The 21,580-nt window shown below is 42.6% G+C and overlaps 1 protein-coding gene across 1 annotated transcript; it reads left to right on the top strand.

The window, feature by feature from the left end:
- The first annotated feature begins 5,919 nt into the window (after positions 1-5,919).
- On the top strand, positions 5,920-21,504 carry API5 (apoptosis inhibitor 5). Its single transcript, XM_068399563.1, has 14 exons — positions 5,920-6,096; positions 9,574-9,735; positions 10,675-10,768; positions 11,858-11,923; positions 12,294-12,445; positions 13,804-14,010; positions 14,555-14,659; positions 15,350-15,439; positions 16,008-16,189; positions 16,403-16,496; positions 17,008-17,064; positions 17,951-18,027; positions 18,381-18,517; positions 20,638-21,504. The coding sequence occupies exons 1-14, from the start codon at positions 6,028-6,030 to the stop codon at positions 20,715-20,717; spliced, it is 1,572 nt and encodes a 523-aa protein (XP_068255664.1). The 5' UTR covers positions 5,920-6,027; the 3' UTR covers positions 20,718-21,504.
- Positions 21,505-21,580: the final 76 nt, after the last annotated feature.

Below are 21,580 nucleotides of genomic sequence, written 5' to 3' on the forward strand. Positions count from 1 at the left end.
CATTCATGTTCCTTCCATATTAATGCTAAAGACTAATGGTGATTTGAACCAGTTCATTAGAAAAAAATATTTCATATATTTTCATATATATTTTATATGTAAGTGAAAACTAGAGACTAGAAAATGGAAATTTTTGTAAGGAGAGAAAAAACAAAGAGAAGAATGATGTAAAGCAACAAGGAAGTAGGTGAGAAAAAAAACAAAGACGATGTGTGGGAGGTCAAAGGACAGAAATAGAACAAACCTCAGAGAAAACATTTTCTTAATGTGGCTCTGAGTACCCCGCTTCATTTTTCATGTTCTCTGCTAGAAAGATGACGAGCACAGCTGAACATATCATTTCAAACAAGAGCTTGACATCTCCTCATATCCGCCAGGCTGCCTGAGGAAGCTGTCCCTTCCTAGAAAATGAAAGGTTCAGGTCAGCTAGTCATGCACGTAGCTCTTTCAATGCATTAAAAGTATTTTTTCTCTCCTGTTAAATTTTGTTCCCACTGCTAAGATTAACCAGCATATTCTTTTAAGAAGATCGCTGAGGGGAGCTGCTCCAGAGCCAGCCTGTCCTGCAATGGAGCGGCAGATCTTGGCGCACAGCGGCTTTTCCTGAGGTGAGGAAACGCCGGGGCAGCGGCGAGAGCTGCTCGGAGCCGGCAGCTCTCACGGAGAGTTGCTGACCAGGCGGCGGTGTTGCCAGAGCAACCGCGGCCTCTCCTACAAAAGGCGGCCTTGGGAGCGCCAGCGACCAGAGCGTGATGCGGCAGTTTGCGTGGAAGGGCGACGCAGGAAAGGCACAGACACCCTACCTCAAGGCAGAATGGTGAGCACTCACCTGAGACCAAGGGCTGCAGCTCCGGCTCGGGGATCTGCACCATCGACCCCAGCCGTGACTGATGCCTCCACCCAGACGGAGCTGCTGAAGGGAGAGGCTGGAGTGCAGACCTCAAGATGCAGTTAAGTGCCTTGATCTTTTGCCTGGGACAGGGATGGGCAGCAGCAGACCTGCCTGCATCATGTGTGCCCAGGTGGAGGACCTCCTGCAGCAGGTGACTGAGCTGCAGGAGGCAGTGAGGAGGCTGTGTAACATCAAGGAGGCTGAGAAGGAGTTGGAAAATGGGGTTCAAGTGCAGTCTGCAGTGGCCCCAGAGTCCATGGCCAAACAATCAAACCCCCCCCCTCCAGCACCACACTCAGAAGGAAGGGGGGATAAAACTGCAGAAGAATGAAGGGTCGTAAAGGCAAGAACTAGCAGGAGGAAGACACTTCCCCGAAAGCCTCAGGTGCCCCTGCAGAATCCCCCAGTGGCACACACAGAAGGAAGGGGGGATAAAACTGCAGAGGAATGGAAGGATGCAAAGGCAAGGACTAGAATGAGGAAGAGACTTCCCCTGAAGCCTGAGGTGCCCTTGCAGAACCGCTTCAGTCCTCTGCAGTCTGAGGAGGAAAGACCTGCCGCATCAGGAGAGATGCTGGAGCCCAGTAAAGCAGCCCAGTGTGCTCCCCATATAATGACCAGTGCTACGAAGAAAAAGCGACCGGTGATAGTGGTAGGTGGCTCTACTGAGAGGCACAGAGGCACCCATCTGCTGACCTGATGCACTCTCTAGAGAGGTGTGCTGCTTACCAGGGGCTCACATCAGGGACGTCACGGAGAGACTACCAAGCCTAGTACAGCCCATGGACTATTACCCGTTGCTGCTGTTTCACATGGGCACCAGTGATACAGCTAAGAACAGTCAGAGGCATATCAAGGAGGACTTCAGAGCCCTGGGAGCAGTGGTAAAGGACTCTGGGGCCCAGGTAGTTTTCTCATCAATCCTTCCAGTCAAAGGGAAGGGGACTAAAAGGGACAGTTGAATTAGGCAAATCAACACAGGGCTACAGGACTGGTGCCACAGGCAGGGGTTTGGCTGCTTAGACCACGGGACTCATTTCGAGAAACCTGGTCTTCTGGCAGCCAACGGGGTCCATCTGTCAGAGAAGGGGAAGACCATCTTGGGTCATAGGCTTGCCAAGCTGGTAAAGAGGGCTTTAAACTAGAGTTGCCGGGGGAGGGGGACCTCAGTCCATCCCAATTCAGCCAGTCCAATACCAGGGCCAGCAATAGGTGCCCAGAGACTGGAGAAGGATGGCAGGTCAGCAGGAGAGCGCCGGAAGATCCACGGAAAGGAATTTCAGGAAGCAAGGCAGCTTCATCTGGGGCCCAACTGAAATGCCTCTATGCAAACACATGGAGCATGGGGAACAAGTAAGAGGAGCTAGAGACATGCGCATACCTGCAAGGCTACGACCTTATTGGCATCACAGAGACATGGTGGGACAGCTCTGATGACTGGAGCGTTGGAATGGAGGGATACAGGCTTTTTAGGAAGGACAGGCAGGGGAGACGAAGAGGGGGTGTTGCGCTCTATGTCAATGACCAGTTTGAGTGCATGGAGCTGTGCCTGGGGATGCAGGAGGAGACAATGGAGAGCTTATGGGTCAGGATTAAAGGGCGGGCAGGGACGGGAGACATTATAGTGGGTGTCTGCTACAGGCCACCTGACCAGGAAGACTGAGCGGATGAGGCCTTCTACAGACAGATAGGTGTAGCCTCACGTTCACAGGCCCTGGCCGTCATGGGGGACTTCAACCACACCAATATCTGTTGGAAGGTCAACACAGCTGGGCACAAGCAATCCAGGAGGTTCTTGGAATGTGTGGATGACAACTTCCTTCTCCAAGTGATAGAGGAGCTGACAAGGAGAGGTGCCATGCTGGACCTTGTTCTCACCAACAAGGAGGGGCTGGTGGGGTATGTGAAGCTCAAGGGAAGCCTTGGCTGCAGTGACCAAGAAATGGTGGAGTTCAAGATCCATAGGGCAGCAAGGAAGGTGCATAGCCAGCTCACCACCCTGGACTTCAGGAGAGCAGACTTTGGCCTCTTCAGGGACCTGCTTGGGAGAGTCCCTTGGGATAAAGCCCTGGAGGGAAGAGGGGCCCAAGAAAGCTGGTTAGTATTCAAGGACGACCTCCTCCAGGCTCAGGAGCAATGCATCCCGACAAAGAGGAAGGCAGGCAAAAACACCAGGAGGCCTGTGTGGATGAACAAGGAGCTCCTGGATAAACTCAGGCACAAGAAGGAAGCCTACAGAGGGTGGAAGTAAGGACAGGTAGCCTGGGAGGAATACAGGGAAATTGTCTGAGTAGCCAGGGACCAGGTTAGGAAAGCTAAAGCCCTGATAGAATTAGATCTGGCCAGGGATGTCAGGGACAACAAGAAATGCTTCTAAAGGTATGTCAAAGGAAGACTAGGGAAAATGTGGGCCCTCTCCGGAATGAAACAGGAGACCTGGTTACCCGGGATATGGAGAAGATATGGAGAAGATATGGAGAAGACTGAGGTACTCAGTGAATTTTTGCCTCAGTCTTCACCAGCAAGTGCTCTAGCCTCACTACCCAAGTCGCAAAAGGCAGAGGCAGGGACTGGAAGGATGAAAAACCACCTACTGTAGGAGAAGATCAGGTTCAAGACCATCTAAGGAACCTGAAGGTGCACAAGTCCATGGGACCTGATGAGGTGCATCCATGGGTCCTGAGGGAACTGATGACTGAAGTTGCTAAGACGCTAGCCATCATTTTTGAGAAGTTGTGGCAGTCTGGTGAAGTTCCCACTGACTGGAAAAGGGGAAACATAACCCTCATCTTCAAGAAGGGAAAAAAGGAAGACCCGGGGAACTACAGGCCAGTCAATCCACCTCTGTGCCTGGCAAGATCATGGAGCAGATCCTCCTGGAAACTATACTGAGGCACGCGGAAATCAAGGAGGTGATTGGTGACAACCAACATGGCTTCACTAAGGGCAAATCATGCCTGACAAATTTGATGGCCTTGTATGATGGGGTTACAGCGCTGGTGGATAGGGGAAGAGCAATTGATGTCATGACCTGAACTTGTGCAAAGCATTTGACACTGTCCCGCATGACATCCTTGTCTCTAAATTGGAGAGACATGGACTTGATGGATGGACCACTCGGTGGATAAGGAATTGGATGGATGGTCGCACTCAAAGAGTTACAGTCAATGGCTTGATGTCCAAGTGGACACCAGTGACGAGTGGCATTCCTCAGGGGTCGGTATTGGGACCGGTCCTGTTTAACATCTTTGTCGGCAACATGGACAGTGGGATTGAGTGCGCCCTCAGTAAGTTTGCCGACGACACCAAGCTGCATGGTGCGGTCAACACGCTGGAGGGAAGGGATGCAATCCAGAGGGACCTTGACAGGCTTGAGACCTGGGCCTGTGCGAACCGCATGAAATTCAACAAGGCCAAGTGCAAGGTCCTGCATGTGGGTCAGGGCAATCCCAAGCACAAATACAGGCTGGGCAGAGAATGGATTGAGAGCAGCCCTGAGGAGAAGGACTTGGGGGTGATGGTTGATGAGAAGCTCAACATGAGCCGGCAGTGTGCGCTTGCAGCCCAGAAGGCCAACCGTATCCTGGGCTGCATCAAAAGCACCGTGGCCAGCAGGTCGAGGGAGGTGATTCTGCCCCTTTACTCCACTCTCGTGAGACCCCACCTGGAGTACTGTGTCTAGCTCTGGGGCCCCCAACAAAAGAAGGACATGGAGCTGTTGGAACGAGTCCAGAGGAGGGCCATGAAGATGATCAGAGGGCTGGAGCACCTCTCCTATGAGGAGAGGCTGAGAGAGTTGGGGGTCTTCAGCCTGGAGAAGAGAAGGCTCCCGGGAGACCTTATAGCAGCCTTCCAGTACCCGAAGGGGGCCTACAGGAAAGCGGGAGAGGGACTTTTTACAAGGGCATGTAGCGACAGGATGATGGGGAACAGTTTTAAACTGCAAGAGGGTAGATTTAGATTAGATATTAGGAAGAAATTTTTTCCTGTGAGGGTAGTGAGACACTGGAACAGGTTGCCCAGAGAAGTGGATGCCCCCTCCCTGGCAGTGTTTAAGGCCAGATTGGATGGGGCTTTGAGCAACCTGGTCTAGTGGAAAGTAGTCCCTGCCTGTGGCAGGGGGGTTGGAACTAGATGATCTTTAAGGTCCCTTCCAATCCAAACCATTCTGATTCTATGATTCTGGGTATATGTGATGGTCACAAGCATACCAAGGGTCAGGTCATGGTTAGTGCTCTCCTGGATCTGACCGCAGCCACAAGCCTCTGCACCCTCCGGCCCCATCAGAGCATTGCAAGAATGATATGAATCCATCTGTGGACAGGTAAAGGCACCAGGCCTCCATTCAAAGGGAGGGAGAAAGGTGACTGATGCAGTCACTGCTGCCACTTGCTGAAACACTTCAAGAGCAGAGGAACAACGAAAGGAAGGCAAATGATTGATGGTGCCGTAGATCCCTGCTGCGTGCGGCCTGCCTGCACGGGCTCTGGAGAGAGATCAGGGCCCCACATGCCTCCAGAAGCGCCCTTCATCCTGCTGGAAAGGATGCAAAAGAAAGGTCCAGTGTTTCACTTAGCTGGGCCTCAGGTTGACGTGAAGGGATTACATTTAGCATCCTGAAATCAGCAGGATGCTAAAGCACGTTGAGATGAGGGGAAGATGCTGCTGCAGTCTTTTAACTTTTGTCACAATTTATATTCAGGTCATTTGAGCCTACTGTGTGCCTGCTGTCTCCATTGACATCAGTTGCAGATACTTCGGTTTCTATATGCTGGAATTAGGGGGCGTTTTCCTCTGCAGGAAGAGACTGAAAGTCACGAAATCATAGGAAAACATCTCCTCCTTGCACCGGGAGCTCAGTGTACGACAGGCACTTCCCATACGTCTTTCATAGCATTTGTATATGGTAGACAAAAAGGGCTAACTCCTGTTTAGATTGAACCTACGCCGGCAGCTCCACCGCCAACCGGCTGGGGGTGCTGCGCAGCAACAAGTAAACGGCCGTTCTAGAACTTCCGCCTCGTTGGTGCTGACGGCGGTGGCCTGAGCGGTGGCGGCGGCCTGAGCGGTGGTGGCGGCGGCGTCAGTAGCGGCCTCGGTTACAACGGCGGCTTCTGCCCCTTCCCCGCCGCATCATGCCCACCGTGGAGGAGCTCTACCGCAACTACGGGATTCTGGCGGACGCCACCGAGACGGCGGGCCAGGTGCAGCGTGGTTGCGGCCTGCAAGGCCTCACTAGGCCTCGGGCTCGAGTAGCGCGGCGGCGCCGTGGCCGCGGGGAGTTCTGGGCTGGGCGGGCTGAGACGGGGCGGGCGGTGGGCGAGCGGGACGGGATGTCGCCGGAGATGCTGCTCGCCCCGCCGGACCACCGGCTAGCCCCCGGGGCTGTTGTCGGTGTAGGTTTCCTCACGACGTGAGGTGGGGGCGGACGGGTGGAGATGAGCTTGCGCCTGCTGTTGTGCAAGGACGGTAGCAGCTCTCATGGCTTTTGCAGTAGGCTCCTCATCACGGCCTGTCGACAGCTCTCCTTTTAAATGCGGCATCGCCTTTATTAATTAGTTATTAGCTAGATTCAGATTGCTTTTTGAATGGGGGCGGGGAGTTTCGCCTGGTGAATTCAGGCCTTAAAGAAGACACTGGTAGTCATCCGGGTCTGATACAGGATACTTGCAGTTCTGGAGAGCTGCTGGCAGGCTCTTTTGGTAAAAGGTTGTTGGAGGAAGATGAAGTCTATAGGTTTGCCTATAGCCTTTTTTTTTTTTTCCTTAATGCAAGAATGGAAGGTGGATCCTCACGGCTAAAGGAGATCTTTACCTGTAAAATCCTGGCAAGATCTGCTGTTTATACCATTACTGAATTATTCAAAAAAAGAGGATGTATTAGTATATTACCAGTACAAAATATTATGGTTAGTTAAAACTAATTTTTGAATTGCATTAGCAATTAAGTAGGAAAGTAGCTTTGCACATACCTACCTAGCAGTGGACTTTAACTAGATACTACTGTGCAAGGTCATTTGGAAAGTTCTTTAAGAGAGCAAATGATACATGGTGGTTTAGGTTTTTAAAGAAAAAGGTTTTTTCTTTTCAATTCAAGTCCATTTGCTCTGGTTATGTAATTATGCCCTTGCGAAACCAAGCATCAGTGCAGACAGTCCAGCAAAAACATCATCTCAGAGCCAAGCAAAAAAATGCAGTGAAAATGTTGGGAACTATGGGAGGAGATGCAAAATAAAACAGATGCTATTACTATGCCGTTTTACAAATATGTAGTCCATCATCATTTTGACTATTGTGGGTAGCTCTTGTAAGACAGGTATGCCCATCTTAGGTAGAACAAACTCCAGCACAGTTAAGAAAGGCAGCCTGTGACAGGGATCAATAGCAGATGTGTAAGAGCCTCCGAGGGTAAGTATAGAATGATGATTCCTGGTGTAGTCTCCCAGCTTTGCCTCTCTATGGCTTATGGGCTTCCAGAGCCAGAGATAGTGTCTTCGTAATTAGTATATCTTGCTAGACTGTTGTTCAGCGAACTTTTCTGATGCTTTTTTTTAACTGATTATATTTCTGGCATACAAATGTTCTGTGGCAAGATGTTATATTACTTCATTAACCTTTGTGAAGGAGTTACCTCCTTTGAACTTGTCACTTCATAATCTTATTTGATGTCTCCAATTTTGCATTCTGAGAAGCCATGAGTAATTGTTCCTTATTCATCCATTTTATCCCACTTATTACTTTATTATCTCGTAACAACCTTATGAATGCGATCTCTCACTACAAAAAGTCATAGTCACCCTGTCTCAAAAAAGAAACTTTCAACATGAGAAGAAGAGCAAGGGAACAACCAGAAGTATCACGTTAAGAGGAGTAGTTTAAAGGACCAGAAGTATTCAGCTTGTGAAAGAGTGTTTCAATTGAGAAAGGGGCTTAAGTCTGATGAGTCTACATTATGGGTGGAATGAAGGTGAGAACTTGAAAAAAAACTAGTAGGAAGAAGGCTTAAAATAAAGAGAAAGACGAACTATTCTCCATAACACACTGTGAAACTTGTCACAGGACATTATAGAGTATGAATTGGTTCAAGACCTAACCTAGAGAAAATGGATGATTGGTCAATTGACAGTTGTTAAACATAAAGGTCTGGACACTGTCTCTGGCGTAGGACATTCCTGTGTTACAGATTGGGAGGAAATGTGCAAAACTGAAGGATCACGCTGCTTCTGCAGTTGCATACTTTTTTCTTGAGCATTCAATGCTGCCAGGTACAGGGTAAAACAAACTCCTGCCTGAACTGTATTTTGCCTAAATGATAGGAGTAGTTAGCATGCAGTAATATGAATTCGTGGAACACAAGCTACTCTATTTCATTGCTGTATGAATGCTTTTTTAATATGTATTAAATTTAAGTAATTTGTTCCACAAAAAAGTTGTTCTTAATGTGCAGTCTGAGAACCTGTGACTATAATAACGAGTATTTCATTGTTAGTTTGTGCTGGCTCATTCCTGCCTTTGCTGTTGAGTGCACTGTGTTGGCACAGCTACAGAGCAGACCAGGTGGGGATGTGGATCAGCTGAAAAGTAACCATTTTTTTCCTTGGTTATTCTTCTTCCAGATCAGTATCCCAATCCAGTTCAGAATCTGGCAACACAGAGACCTGTCAACAAGGTGTAGGGAGTGTTTAAGGAGCATTGGTACTGAATGTTAAAATACAGCTTACTTTAGAGGGAATTAATGCAGCGTACTGCTTTGTAAATTAGTATCTCTGTTAGCTATGGATGAACTTTTAAGTGGAGTAGGGGTGGTGATATATATGGCTCTGGGAAATTTAATGTAAATAAAGCGAAGTGTCCTGTGCTGTTGATGTTGCTGTTCAAAGTAGGGTAAGTTGTCTAAAGCATTATTTTCACAACCATCAGGAAAATTAATGATAGAAGGTTCTGATGTCTGCTAGCATCCTAATAATGCTGACTTTTATTTTGCAAATACATAGCTAACCACAACAAAGACTTCCATTTATTCTAAAGTTTCAGTCCTGCGGGCACAAAATCAGAAATGCCTGTGTGATCCTAGTTGGAGCAGCTAGAGAATATTCTACTTTGTTGCTGAAGTGTTTATTTCTGTATTTCAACTGGCCACTTTTTTTTTTTGTTGATCTAGTCTCTGTTAACACATCTTTTAAGAATTATGTTTTGTCGCAGATTAAGTTAACCGCTTGAATAGATGCCAAAGATGCTTTAGCAATATAGGTTAAAAATCATTCGTGATCCATTCCAGTGGCACAGTTGTTGGGAGAGGTAACCTCTACTTGAGAGACAATAAACAAGCAAGGAGAAGGCAGAAACTCCTTGAAAAACTGCCCAAGTTCAGTGAAAGTGATCATGTCATTCCTTGAATCTGCACTAATCTAATCACAAGTGGTGTGCAAGAGCTGTTAGCGTTAGGGCTGGCAGTTTGAACAGTAAGCACTTGAACAGACAGAGGAACCAGAATAGCAGTAAAAAACAGTCAATAGAGGCAAATTTTACTAAATTGGTGCAGTTATATTAATCTAAGAGCTAAATTTATTTGTATGTAGTTCACTTAAATAGCTGAAGTGAATGGGATAGAAAAAATCCTTTCCTTGTCTTGAGAATACCCCAATATTTTTCTGTTCATGTATTCACTTTTTTCTCTTTCAGCATAAGGATGCATACCAGGTGATCTTGGATGGTGTGAAAGGAGGTGCCAAGGAGAAGAGACTTGCAGCCCAGTTTATTCCTAAGTTCTTCAGGCATTTTCCTGAGCTCGCTGACTCTGCTATCAATGCCCAGTTGGACCTCTGTGAGGATGAAGATGTTTCTGTAAGAATAAGAACCTGTAGCAAATTGATATGTTGAATTTATATTTTGTTACTGGTTTTTTTTTTTTTCAATAGGCTATGTTTTTTGGGAGGGTTGGTCTTTAGAAAATGTAAGAATACTTCGCTATATTCCTGCAATAGAGGAATCTATTGTGTAATGGTATGGGAAGGTACATCAGTTTTCATTTGTCTTTTTCACTTCCATCATTGATCAAAGGAATAGCTCTCTAGAAAGAAACTTAGATACAGTTCATTTGAATATCTTTTACATTTTTTCCTTTCAAAAAGCACTTTGTGGTACTTGATTCTAATAAATCCTGCTGGGAGGCAAGATTTGTTCACACCTGAGAACCATGGGGATGTGATTCCGAATGTATTATTCTTGCAGAAGTCTTGAAATGCTTCATGCTGCTTCTGTGGTGTTGATAGAAGCAGTACCGTTGAAGCGTCTTTGGTTATCAGATCTTAAATGATTTGGGCAAATCATTCAAGGATTTTTGTCAGTGCTGGAAACAAAACCTAGAGGTTATCTGTGCCATATGCACAACTGTAAAACTATCCTTCCTTTTAGCAAATAAGATTCCGTAATAACACAGATTCCAGCCCTTTACTTCACTGATCAAATGAATGATTTTGTGAACAGGGGTGGTTTGAATTTGCTTTTTCTCCAGTACTGCTTAGATCTAAGAAAAATACATTGTTTTCTTCATAAATGCCTCATAATAGTTTTATAGCAAATAGGAAGTTTGGACTGCCATTAAAGTCTGAAAATTGAGCACTGCTTTCTGAATATGATACTCATGTTAACATATGTAGTAATTTTCTCAAATTTGGCTGATTTTTCTGCCAGACTTTGGTAGTTGAATTGCCTGATTTTTTTTTTTGTAATTACTTTATTTTTTTAAATTTTTTATTTCTGTGATACTGACAATTTTGACAGATCCGGCGGCAAGCAATCAAGGAATTGCCTCAGTTTGCCACTGGAGACAATCTTCCTCGGGTAGCAGACATACTGACCCAGCTTCTACAGTCAGGTAGGAGACACTGGTAGTTTCCTGGCTGATCTCCTTGTGGCACACTTAAAAATGTATACAGTTTTGTTCTGTAAAACGTTTTCTGTTGATTCATAATTTGTTACAAAGCAGTCTGTCCCAGTGCCTTTCATGTCCTGCTTCTGCTCTTTTTTCCCCCACTTTTATATTTGCTGTACAGTTATGCTGGTACTTCTGCTAAAAGGTCGCTAATTATCCTAATCTAAACTGAAAATCTTTCTTCTAAATATAACAGGTTTTTTTCATCAAGTGCTCTGAAAGCATCTGTGAGGAAAAGGGGGGCGGGGTCAAAACAAAAACCCCTTCAGTTATGGTCTGCAGCCTTCCCAAAAAGTTATAAATTCAGGTTTTCAGGAACTTTAAAAATCCTGAAGGCATTTTCTTCCATACAGTGCATTTTTGGTACAAAATATGTAACTCAGAATTTAGTATACAATATGTATTTTTTTAATCTCAGTAACTTGTAGAGTGCTAAATATTAGATGTTCAAATTTGTATTAAAAATGCACGATTAAGTCTCTAGGCTTCTCAGAAGAGATTTTTTTTTGAGACTTACACATTTCTACATTTAGTTCAAGAGGAAAATTGTTTCTCCCACCTAAGTAGATTACTTAGAAGTTTAAAAAAGAAATAACCATTTCTTTTACCTTAATTTAGTAAAGGTCATCTTGTTTGTTCAGCTGTTCCTTAAAATGACTAAATATATTTATTAATAACTTCCCTTCAAGTTTCCAGTCCTGTCAAGTTTGTAATGTTAAAGTTTTGGCAGGGAGGCTGAAGTGGCAAATAGCTTTTTGTTTTGCTTCCAGCTTTTGTAATCATGGCTTTCTACTTCCCTAGTCTAGTAGTCATTAAAAATACAAGTTACGTTGTTTATAATTAAATGCTTCTTTTGTGATACCTTGTGTGATAGAATACTTATATGTACTATATACTATAATTAAATGCTTCTTATGTTATATTCTTATGTAATAGACTACTTCTTGTGTGATATCAGAAGTCTTTCTTTGTTTTTCTGCTCTTATGTTTGCATTTCAAGGATATGCATATCAGGTTTTTTTCTCTTTTCAGATGATTCTGCAGAATTCAATTTGGTGAACAATGCTTTGCTTAGTATATTTAAGATGGATGCTAAAGGTAAAGGACACATTTTTCTATAAATGTCTTTTATTAATACTTGCCAGTCTCTAATGGGATTAGAACAGGACTCTATTTTGCACCTTCTTAATACAATGCAAAAGTTAGAGACACACACATCATTGTTTGGTTTTACAAATGATACTGAACTTTTCAATAATTGTGGATCTGAATTACACAGACCAGTAAATGAATGTGTATTCGTATGTCAAGCTACATGAAAATTGTGAGTTTTTCTTAAAAGTTAGTATAGCAGTTATTTTAGAATGTGTCATGGAGTCTTACAGGAGGAATCTTCTTTCTTCTGCACAGAAGGTTCAGCTCTTAACTTCTAAAATAATTTGCATTACCTGAATTATTCTCCATTCAGGGACTTTGGGAGGCTTATTCAGTCAAATTCTTCAGGGAGAGGATATTGTGAGAGAGCGAGCCATCAAGTTCCTCTCCACAAAACTGAAAACCCTGCCTGAGGAGGTGATGACAAAGGAGGTAGAAGAGTTCATATTGACTGAATCGAAGAAGGTGAGTGTCTTATTTCAGTACAAACCTAAGTATTATTAAACCATCCCTTATCACTGGCATTGCTTTGGAGGTCTGGTTGTTTAAACCACACGTAGAGTTAAGCATTGGGCAAATGCAGTCTTCTAGTTATCCTGTTCTGCTACAATCCAAACTTCGCAGCATCCTTTGGTGGGAATGTTAAACTAATGATAGGCTCTTCTCATTTTCAAAGAGCGACTTCTATTAGAATCATAAAATCATTCATCTTGGAAAGGGACTCTAGGAGATTGATCACCTCAGTGAATCATGCTCAGCTGAATTCAGATCAGATTTCTCAGTGCTTTGTCTAGTTGGGTTTTGAAAACCTCTAAGGATGGAGATTTCCTATACTGTCTGGGCAACCAGCTCCAATGTTTAATTGTCCTCAACATGATATTTTTTTTTCTTTATCCTGTTGAAACCTCCCATTTCAGTTTTATATCATTGTCTCAGTCTCACCCTGTCTACTTCAGTAAAGAACCTGGCTGCTACTCTTGGTGACTTGCTCTTAAGTATTGGAAGATTAGCGTTAGGTCACTTCACCCCCTTATGACTTTTTTCCTTTAGACTGAAAAAGCCCAGACTCCATAGGTTCTCCTCACAGGTCATGTGCTCTAGACACTGATGACCTTGTTGGCTGGGCGTTCTAAAGCTTATCAGTAACTACCTCGTACAGGAGAGCAGGACACTAGGTGCAGTATTCCAGATTTCAGATATTCCAAAGGAGAATCCTCAATCTCTTTGCTTCCTTCAGCCTACTGGCTATGCTCTTGTCACAGCCCAGGACACTGTTCATCACCCAAGGAATGCTGCTGATTCTTGGGTTTAGCCTGCTGTCTCCCAGAACCCTCAGGGTCTTTTCAGCAGAGCAGTTCCCCAGCCAGTCAGTCCCCAACATGTGCTGATGCAGGAAAGTTAGTTCATCCCAGGTGCAGGACTTTGCATTTCTCTTCGTTGAATTTCATGAGATTCCCTTGCATTCTCCAAGCTGAGTAACATATAAAAAGTATTAAAATGATCAATAATGAGTAGATAATCATTTAACATTTATCCTGACTGAAGTATACGATTTTGTTAGTTAGGAAATTTGTTCTTACGGTTAGAGTTCAAGAAAAATAATGTTTCCTATGCACAACTTGATGGCAGTTACTTTAATTTGGAGGTGAATACGATTATACTGCATGTTTTCATGTGTTCCTTTAAACTTGTGTTTTAAAATAGCTAAAAGCTGAATTTAAATGCTAAACATTTGCATACTTTACCTTTTCAAGTCAAGTAGGTTTGACTTGGAGGTTTGCAAATTACCACCATAGAAATATGTTTTCTGGTGTCCTATTAAGGTGCTGGAAGATGTGACGGGCGAGGAATTTGTTCTGTTCATGAAAATATTGTCTGGATTAAAAAGCTTACAGACAGTAAGTGGGAGGCAACAACTAGTGGAGCTAGTAGCCGAACAAGCTGACCTGGAACAAACATTCAATCCATCTGATCCGGATTGTGTGGACAGACTTCTGCAGTGTACTCGGCAGGCAGTGCCACTTTTCTCAGTATGTATTTATTTGCTTTGCATGAGGAATATTGTGTAAAGTTAATGGCTGTAGCTTCTCTTAGGTGTTCTCGATGGTTATGTTAGAATGACAGCGTATCAGTACTTCTCCACTTTCAGCTTCTAATGTATTAAAATATTGGAAAACATCCTTAAAGTCTCCAAATACAAGGAGTTCTTGTGTTATTCTCTGCTCTTTGATGTTTTCTTTCAAATTTAAGATGTTACAGTGAATTATGACAAGATTCTGACATTAGGCTCATACGTGTATGAGTTTGATTTTAAGTCTAGTGCCAGGCAATTGCAGCACTTAAAGGCCTGTTCTTGGGTTACAGGCAATCTTTTCAGCCCCTGTTGCAGCCAGCCTTTGAGTTTAAGCTACCTGGAATGGTCTCTGTGTGTTAGGTGTTAGAGGGAGGTTTAATAAATCCTTAAGGTATAGCTGTGTGGTAGGTATTTATAAGGGTGGTGGAGTGATGGGGGAAAAACATTTAACTCTTTCAAACTCAAAGAATAGACTGAATAATGTGTGGTGTTTTTTGCAGAAAAATGTTCATTCCACAAAATTTGTTACTTACTTCTGTGAGCATGTTCTGCCAAACCTCAGTTCTTTGACTACTCCAGTGGAGGGTCTTGATATCCAGTTAGAGGTAAGCCAAAGCTAAAATGTCTTCCAAATCATAAAAAATAAACATCTTGGACAAAGATAGCTATTTTTAAAATTGTGAACTCTTTTCTTAAGTGGTTTTCAGTTCTTGGCTTGGAGGAAAACTAGCTACACTAGAAAAAAAATGTTTGCTGTATTGAGGCATGACGGAGCATTGCCTTTTAAAGCATATGTGATTTGTACCAAACTTTTGAGGCAAGGCTAGAATAAGTAGATCAGTGTAATCATTTTTATATTACTGTCAATTTTTTTAAGCATATAGCATTTACTGAAATGATTGTTGCATGGCTTGTGCTAATTTAGCCTACTAAGGGAGTGGTTTAGTGTCTGTAATTTTGCTTAACGTTAATCAGTGCTCCAGCTTCAGTTAAATCTCTGTGAATCTCACTTTGAAAGTGAGCTGTGCTGCAGATGTGGGACATGAAGTTCTGTTTACTTGTTGACTAATGATGCTTGTTGGGATTAGACAAACAAACCTGTGTTTCTGTTTGAGGACATGAAAAAAAGACTAGACACCTTCCTCCTTGTATTCTTTCCTGATGTTTGGGAGGGGTTTAATTGTAATAGCTGACCTCTACTGTGCCAGCTGTAGTGATGTGATAATCACTTTTAGGTTGATTGTACTTCGTACTTTTCAGTTAACACACAAAAACCTGGCTATTCTTATGTGTAGGTTTTGAAGCTTCTTGCTGAAATGAGTTCGTTTTGTGGCGATATGGAAAAGCTTGAATCAAATTTGAAGAAGCTGTTTGATAAACTGCTGGTAAGACTAATTCAATTTCTGCTCATGTAGAAAAAAAAGTTTTCATCAAAACAAGTTTTTTTTATCTATTAATCTATTTATTCTTTTTCTGAAGTGGCTATTTCAAAGGTAGCTCTGTCCATGATATAAGGTCATCATTTTGCAATTCAAAGCCTTTGTAGATATAGAGAGCTGTTACCTGCCTAATGTTTTTAATCCAGTAAACTCGTGGGTTTATTCTTTTAAAATTTTATAGTCATGAGAAACTCATGTTGATCTCACTAAAGGCTAAATCTGCACTGACAATTTTAAGCAAATTCAGCGCTGTTTCAGAAGCATTGGTGGAGTACGTTGTTGCTTCCTGTGGTAGCAGTGCTACTGTAATATTTCCTCTGAGTCAGAGGTGTCAAGTCACATAAGGCAAACCACCTGCACCAGGACTTCATGTAGCAGTTCATCACGTTAGTATAGGGATGGAGGATACTTCTTAAATTGTCAGCATAAATAAACCCTCCAGTTCAAACACTGCAAAAGAACGTCAGTCTGCGTAAATATGTCTCATGCATTTGTTTTTCCTTTCTGTTCATAGGAGTATATGCCCCTTCCACCAGAGGAAGCAGAGAATGGGGAAAACGCTGGCAATGAAGAGCCCAAGTTGCAATTCAGTTATGTGGAGTGTTTATTGTATAGCTTCCATCAGCTGGGTCGTAAACTTCCAGACTTCCTCACAGCCAAGCTGAATGCAGAGAAATTGAAAGACTTTAAAATCAGGTAATCATTTAGAGGCCAGTGTTAGAATTCTGTTTGAAAGTGTGAATTATTATTGTCTGGACACTAAAGAGGTAACAAATCAGATTGATAGAAGACTTTTTTTGAGCACTTTTCCTAAAGAGGGAAAAAATGAGATTACAGCTTCCCTTTGCTATGCTTTTATTTTATGGGAATATGTAAAAGTTATTAACAGATTGCTTTTAAATTTTTTAGGCTACAGTATTTTGCTCGAGGGTTGCAGGTGTATATTCGACAGCTTCGTCTAGCACTTCAAGGAAAAACAGGAGAAGCCTTGAAAACAGAGGAGGTAAATATTGTTCAGGAATTGTGATTTTTCTAATTGAGCCTACCAGAATAACCACTGGCACATGTTAATGGGCTGTAGTCTGTTGTAAGCATGCAGATAGATTAAGGGAACAATACTGCTAACATTGATTGCAACTGCATCTTACCTGATGCTGCATTTTGCAAGCTAAGATGATCTTTTAGTTTCTACTGTTAACTACTCTCGGCATCCACATGTTATTTGGCTTAACTGCGCTCTATGTTTTGTTGTGAAGGGGAAATTTTCGTATATTGAGGGGAAAAAGCTTCAGTGGGAAGTACACTGGAACATTAAAAGCAACTAGTTAGTGTAAAACTGCAAGGAGCCTAAAAATAGTTAATGAAAACTCAGAAGTGTACACACTTTTCTGTATTACTATTGCTATAGCAATTCACTAGGAAGAGCAGTCAGTTTAATGTTAACTTCATCAAGTGCAATTGGCATAATTTAAAGCTACTGGAATAGGTGTTCAGTGGTGTTTCTTTTTTTACAGAACAAGATTAAAGTGGTTGCCTTGAAAATAACTAATAATATTAATGTTTTAATCAAGGTAAGTCCTCACATTATGAAGGAATAAATTCAGACAGCAGAGTAACCTATGCAGAAAAAAGGAATAGATTTGAACTAAGTTGTATTGTGTTAGCCAGTGTTAGCCAGCTCAGGGTTGCTGCCCACTTTACTGTTTCTGAAGAGACATGGATCTGCTGTTCATGCAAGCTGCTTAGCGTTTGCTGCTGCTGTTGGGATAGGGTGTTGAGGCCCTTTTCTTGCAGCACTAGTTGCCCACAGGATCAGAATACCTTGCTTTGGGGGTCTCTGGATTCTGGATGAGCTTTTTTCCTTGTCATTTCCCTTTCCTGCAGTGGCAGGGAGGAGTAAGGAATAGTTTGAAGAGGTGCAAGGAGATGGAGGGAGGAGGCAAAGCAAGCTTCTATACAGAACCTTTTTCTCCAAAGAGTCTAGGAGAGATGGGCTGCAGAAAGAGACTTCCATCCAGAGCCCTTGAAACCATTCTGATTTCTTGCACCACCTTGTCCTCTCTTCCTTCACTTCCCATCTCTCACCCTCAATCACCATAATAAACCAAACATTTTTCTATCTTTTACCATCATAGCATGGATATCAGATGTCTCCCTGCAGGAGCCATTGTAGTTCATTGTAAGATGCTTGACATGCATAGTGAGAGAGAGAAAACATATTATGTCAGTACAAGACACTATTCTGTTAATATAAATCTCATTTGAATTTCCTAGTAAAGTATAGGGACTAAGGCAGTTAGCTGCTGCTGCCTTCTCACTCTACCATGGGACTTCAAAAAGGATTTAAAATTGTTGGAAAGTAACTGTTGTTCTGGAGTCCAGTAGGTAGCTAAAATTTTGAAGAGCAATCAACATGAATTTAACTGTAGAATAAATTGTCTGATTTTGCCTCCATAGGATCTCTTCCACATTCCTCCTTCTTATAAAAGTACAGTTACACTGTCCTGGAAACCAGTACAGAAAGCAGATGCAAGGTAAGAGTTTTTCATAAAAAAAGAAAACACTGATGTTAATTTTTGCTGTTTACCAAATAAAGATCCCAAGCTATGTATGCATAATGTACACAGCACATGAGCTAAAAGTTTCACAGTCAAAAATAACACCCATCCTGGAAGGAATTAAGGCTGTGGAGTGATGATTTTAGTCTTGCTTTAGGGATACAATAGACCAGATCAGCTGGAGACTAGCTTACTTCTCTTTTGAAGTGTTATTCAGGGCATCTTCATTAGCTGCTGCTAGCTTCCAGTGGTTAATCTGAGGTTGAACTGCTAGTCCTGTACTTGTCACCACAGGGGTGTAATGATCTGATTTTGTTTTCTTTTGTCAGTCAAAAAAGAGCAAGTGAAGATACAACCTCAAGTTCACCCCCAAAGAAGGCTTCAGCAGGACCAAAAAGGGATGCCAGGCAAATATATAATCCTCCCAGTGGAAAATACAGCAGTAACCTGAGTAGTTTTTCTTACGGTAAGTTAGGCAGCTTGGGAAAAGTTTGTCTAGTGACAGTTGTGCCTTGGACTGGGGGAGCAAACAAATTAAGGTATCACATTCTCAGAAGATCACATTGTACTGTCACCAATTTTTGTGTGTAACAGTCTCTTTCCAGCTGTTGATCTATTACAGTGTTTGAGTGTTACCAGCCTATAAACAATATGTCATTTGCAAGTTAGTTTTAGTAATGTTTTGATATATAAAGTTAGTGATGAACTATTGTGTTCTCTATTACGACACACAGCACTCGCAGTCCAAATTTCCCATTGGACAGACCAGTTTCTGCAAGAGGCAGAGCTGGGCCACCTCCTGTCATACGACTGGACCTGTGCTGAATTCCTATGGCAGCCACTAATCCAGAACTTCTGTGTCCAGTTCTGGGCCCTGCACTTCAAGAAAGATGTTGAGGTGTTGGAGCGAGTCCAGAGGAGGGCGACCAGCTGGTGAAGGGTCTGGAGGGTCTGACCTATGAGGAACGGCTGAGGGAGCTGGGGTTGTTTAGCCTGGAGAAGAGGAGGCTCAGAGGTGACCTTAGCGCAGTCTACAACTACCTGAAGGGAGGTTGTAGCGGAGTGGGAGTCAGCCTCTTCTCCCAGGGAATTAGCGATAAGACAAGAGGACGTAGCCTCAAGCTTCGCCAGGGGAGGTTCAGGTTAGACATTAGGAAGAATTTCTTCTCAGAAAGGGTAATTAGACATTGGAATGGGCTGCCCAGGGAGGTGGTGGAGTCACCATCTCTGGATGTGTTTAAGAAAAGACTGGACATGGCACTTAGTGCCATGGTCTAATTGACATGGTGGTGCCAGGGATGATTGATGGTCCCGGAGGTCTCTTCCAACCTGATTGATTCTGTGAATTGCCAGGTTCACTGTGCATACACAGAGTTATGTCCTCATGCTCCCAGTCAGAGTGATTCTCTCTCTCTCTCTCTCTCTCTGCGTGTCATATTTCTGGGCAAAATGTGAGAGCAGTTGCAGACTGGAGGGATAGGCCCAATAATGGCAGCGACCCATTCTTCTTGTCTTCCCTGTAGGCCCGTTGGTCCTACCTCTCATCAAGTAAACAAGCCTCCTATGACAAATGATCGCCCATGCCCATAGGTTGAAAACTGATATAAAGCACTGTCTTATATATAAAATAAGAGAAAAGATAAAATCTTCTGCAAATTTCTTACTGCAGACTTCAGGTGATGCACCTGTGTCTTTTAAGATAAGCTTGTAGTTCTACGGTTTTAAAAGTTAGGAAGTTTTCAAACAAAATGTTTTATTGCTTGCTACTGTTTCTTGTTAGTGAGATGCTTAGGCCTCTGATCAGCTTTTGATTTCTGTACTCTTTAAAAAGTAAGCACACAGTTCTCTTTGTAGATTAATATGACCTGTATTTTAAGACTATACATGAAGAGAAAGCATGGAAGGGGAATGAGAGTTTGATATATTTTAAAACAAATCCAAAGAAACTTTAACAAAATATTTTGTGGGGCTTTTTGCTGTGATCAGATTTGTCCTTAACAAAGGGAAAGGAAAAACTTCCTACATTATACAAATAGTTTGTGTGGTATCCATCTATGTCTAAGATTAATTGTATATAGTTAAGATACCAGCCCAGCAAAAAAACTTAAGTGTGCTGGTGATAACTTAATGTTGAGGATAGAAAAGGATAGATAGACTGACAAAGTTGTGGTTTTCCATGATTTTATGAAATCACTAGGAGCTAGTCAGACAAACACCTGAAGATGGACATGGTGTTACTGGACAGAAGGATGAGCTAGGTAGCCTAATGAAGTTCTTTACAGACCAGTTTTCAATTCTATGGTAATGGATTGGCCCAAATACAGTTCTAAAATAATGGGACAGTTATGTATCATAGTATTAGTATGCAGAAAGACTTACTAGTTTAGAGAGGCTAGTTCTCCTGACCTCCTTTTACAATTGGTGGGGTCCGTTGTCCATCAAAGCATAACTCTGAGATCTCATGGTATATGAGCAGGGTTAGCCTCAGAGACTTAAGTCAGCCTTCAGTATCTCCAGTTTTTGCTATTTAATTTTAATCTGTATACAGCATAAAACCTGTATGAAATGTTTTGACTTTTATTTCAGAGCAAAGAGGTGGTTTCCGGGGTGGACGAGGAAGAGGCTGGGGAGGACGTGGCAATCGTAGCCGAGGAAGAATCTACTGAGTAGACCCCTAAATCTTCCATGGCCCTGAAGGGCTAAAGTGAAAGTGCTACTCAGCAAGTTTGCTTGGAGTATTGTTTCCTTCAAGGACTGCCTTCCACCAAGACTGACTTAAATGTTCTTTATACCTTTGTATGTATGATCTACTTTTCTAACGGACTACAACTTGTCCATAGTGAAACTACAACTGTATTTTTGGATGCTTACAATCAGCAGTTTTGGGTTCTTATTTTTGAAGTGTCTTCAGGATTTATTCAAAATTGGAAAAGAACATAGATGTTTTATCAAAAGCTACATCTTGACAGTTTGTATATTAACCTAAAAATCAGCTACTGCATAACTGAAACTATATAATTGAGTTTATGTATTAAGTAATGGACAGGAAAGGCATGACAACAGAGATACATGTCAGATAAGCTTAGCAGCTGAAGTAATCCTTTCCTCATCTGTAACCATATTTTGCAATATGTGGAGAAGAGTACCATTGTTAGATTTGCTTTGATTTATGTTTTTAAATAGAATTGAATGAGATACATGCTGGTTTTTTAAAGTTTGCAACATGGATGGAAAATTACTTTGTTTGTAGCATGAAGCAGTCCTTTTACTTAGAGATTTAGAGAATGTGTTTTTTGGTTTGCACATCTTGCTCTTCTCCGTACATTGTAATGCAAAAGTGATGTTTTGTAAATGAATTTTTAATGTTTAGTATGAATATATGCATATACTTATGCTGTGAAATTTCAGTAAATGAACAGGAAAAACAATAAATGACTAGAATTATTCCATGAATGGGTTAAGACTGATGCAGTGATTAAGTTTCATAGGCTGGAGCTGGACCATAGCAGCACCTGTCTCTTTTCTATGT

The sequence above is a fragment of the Nyctibius grandis genome, chromosome 4 (genome assembly GCF_013368605.1).
Source record: "Nyctibius grandis isolate bNycGra1 chromosome 4, bNycGra1.pri, whole genome shotgun sequence".
Classification (NCBI taxonomy): domain Eukaryota; kingdom Metazoa; phylum Chordata; class Aves; order Nyctibiiformes; family Nyctibiidae; genus Nyctibius; species Nyctibius grandis.

Coding starts and splice junctions, on each gene's coding strand:
- API5 (XM_068399563.1), top strand. CDS start 6,028: ATGCCCACCGTGGAGGAGCTCTACCGCAACTACGGGATTCTGGCGGAC. Junction 10,769..11,857: donor GACCCAGCTTCTACAGTCAG/GTAGGAGACACT, acceptor TTCTCTTTTCAG/ATGATTCTGCAGAATTCAAT. Junction 18,028..18,380: donor GTACAGAAAGCAGATGCAAG/GTAAGAGTTTTT, acceptor TTCTTTTGTCAG/TCAAAAAAGAGCAAGTGAAG.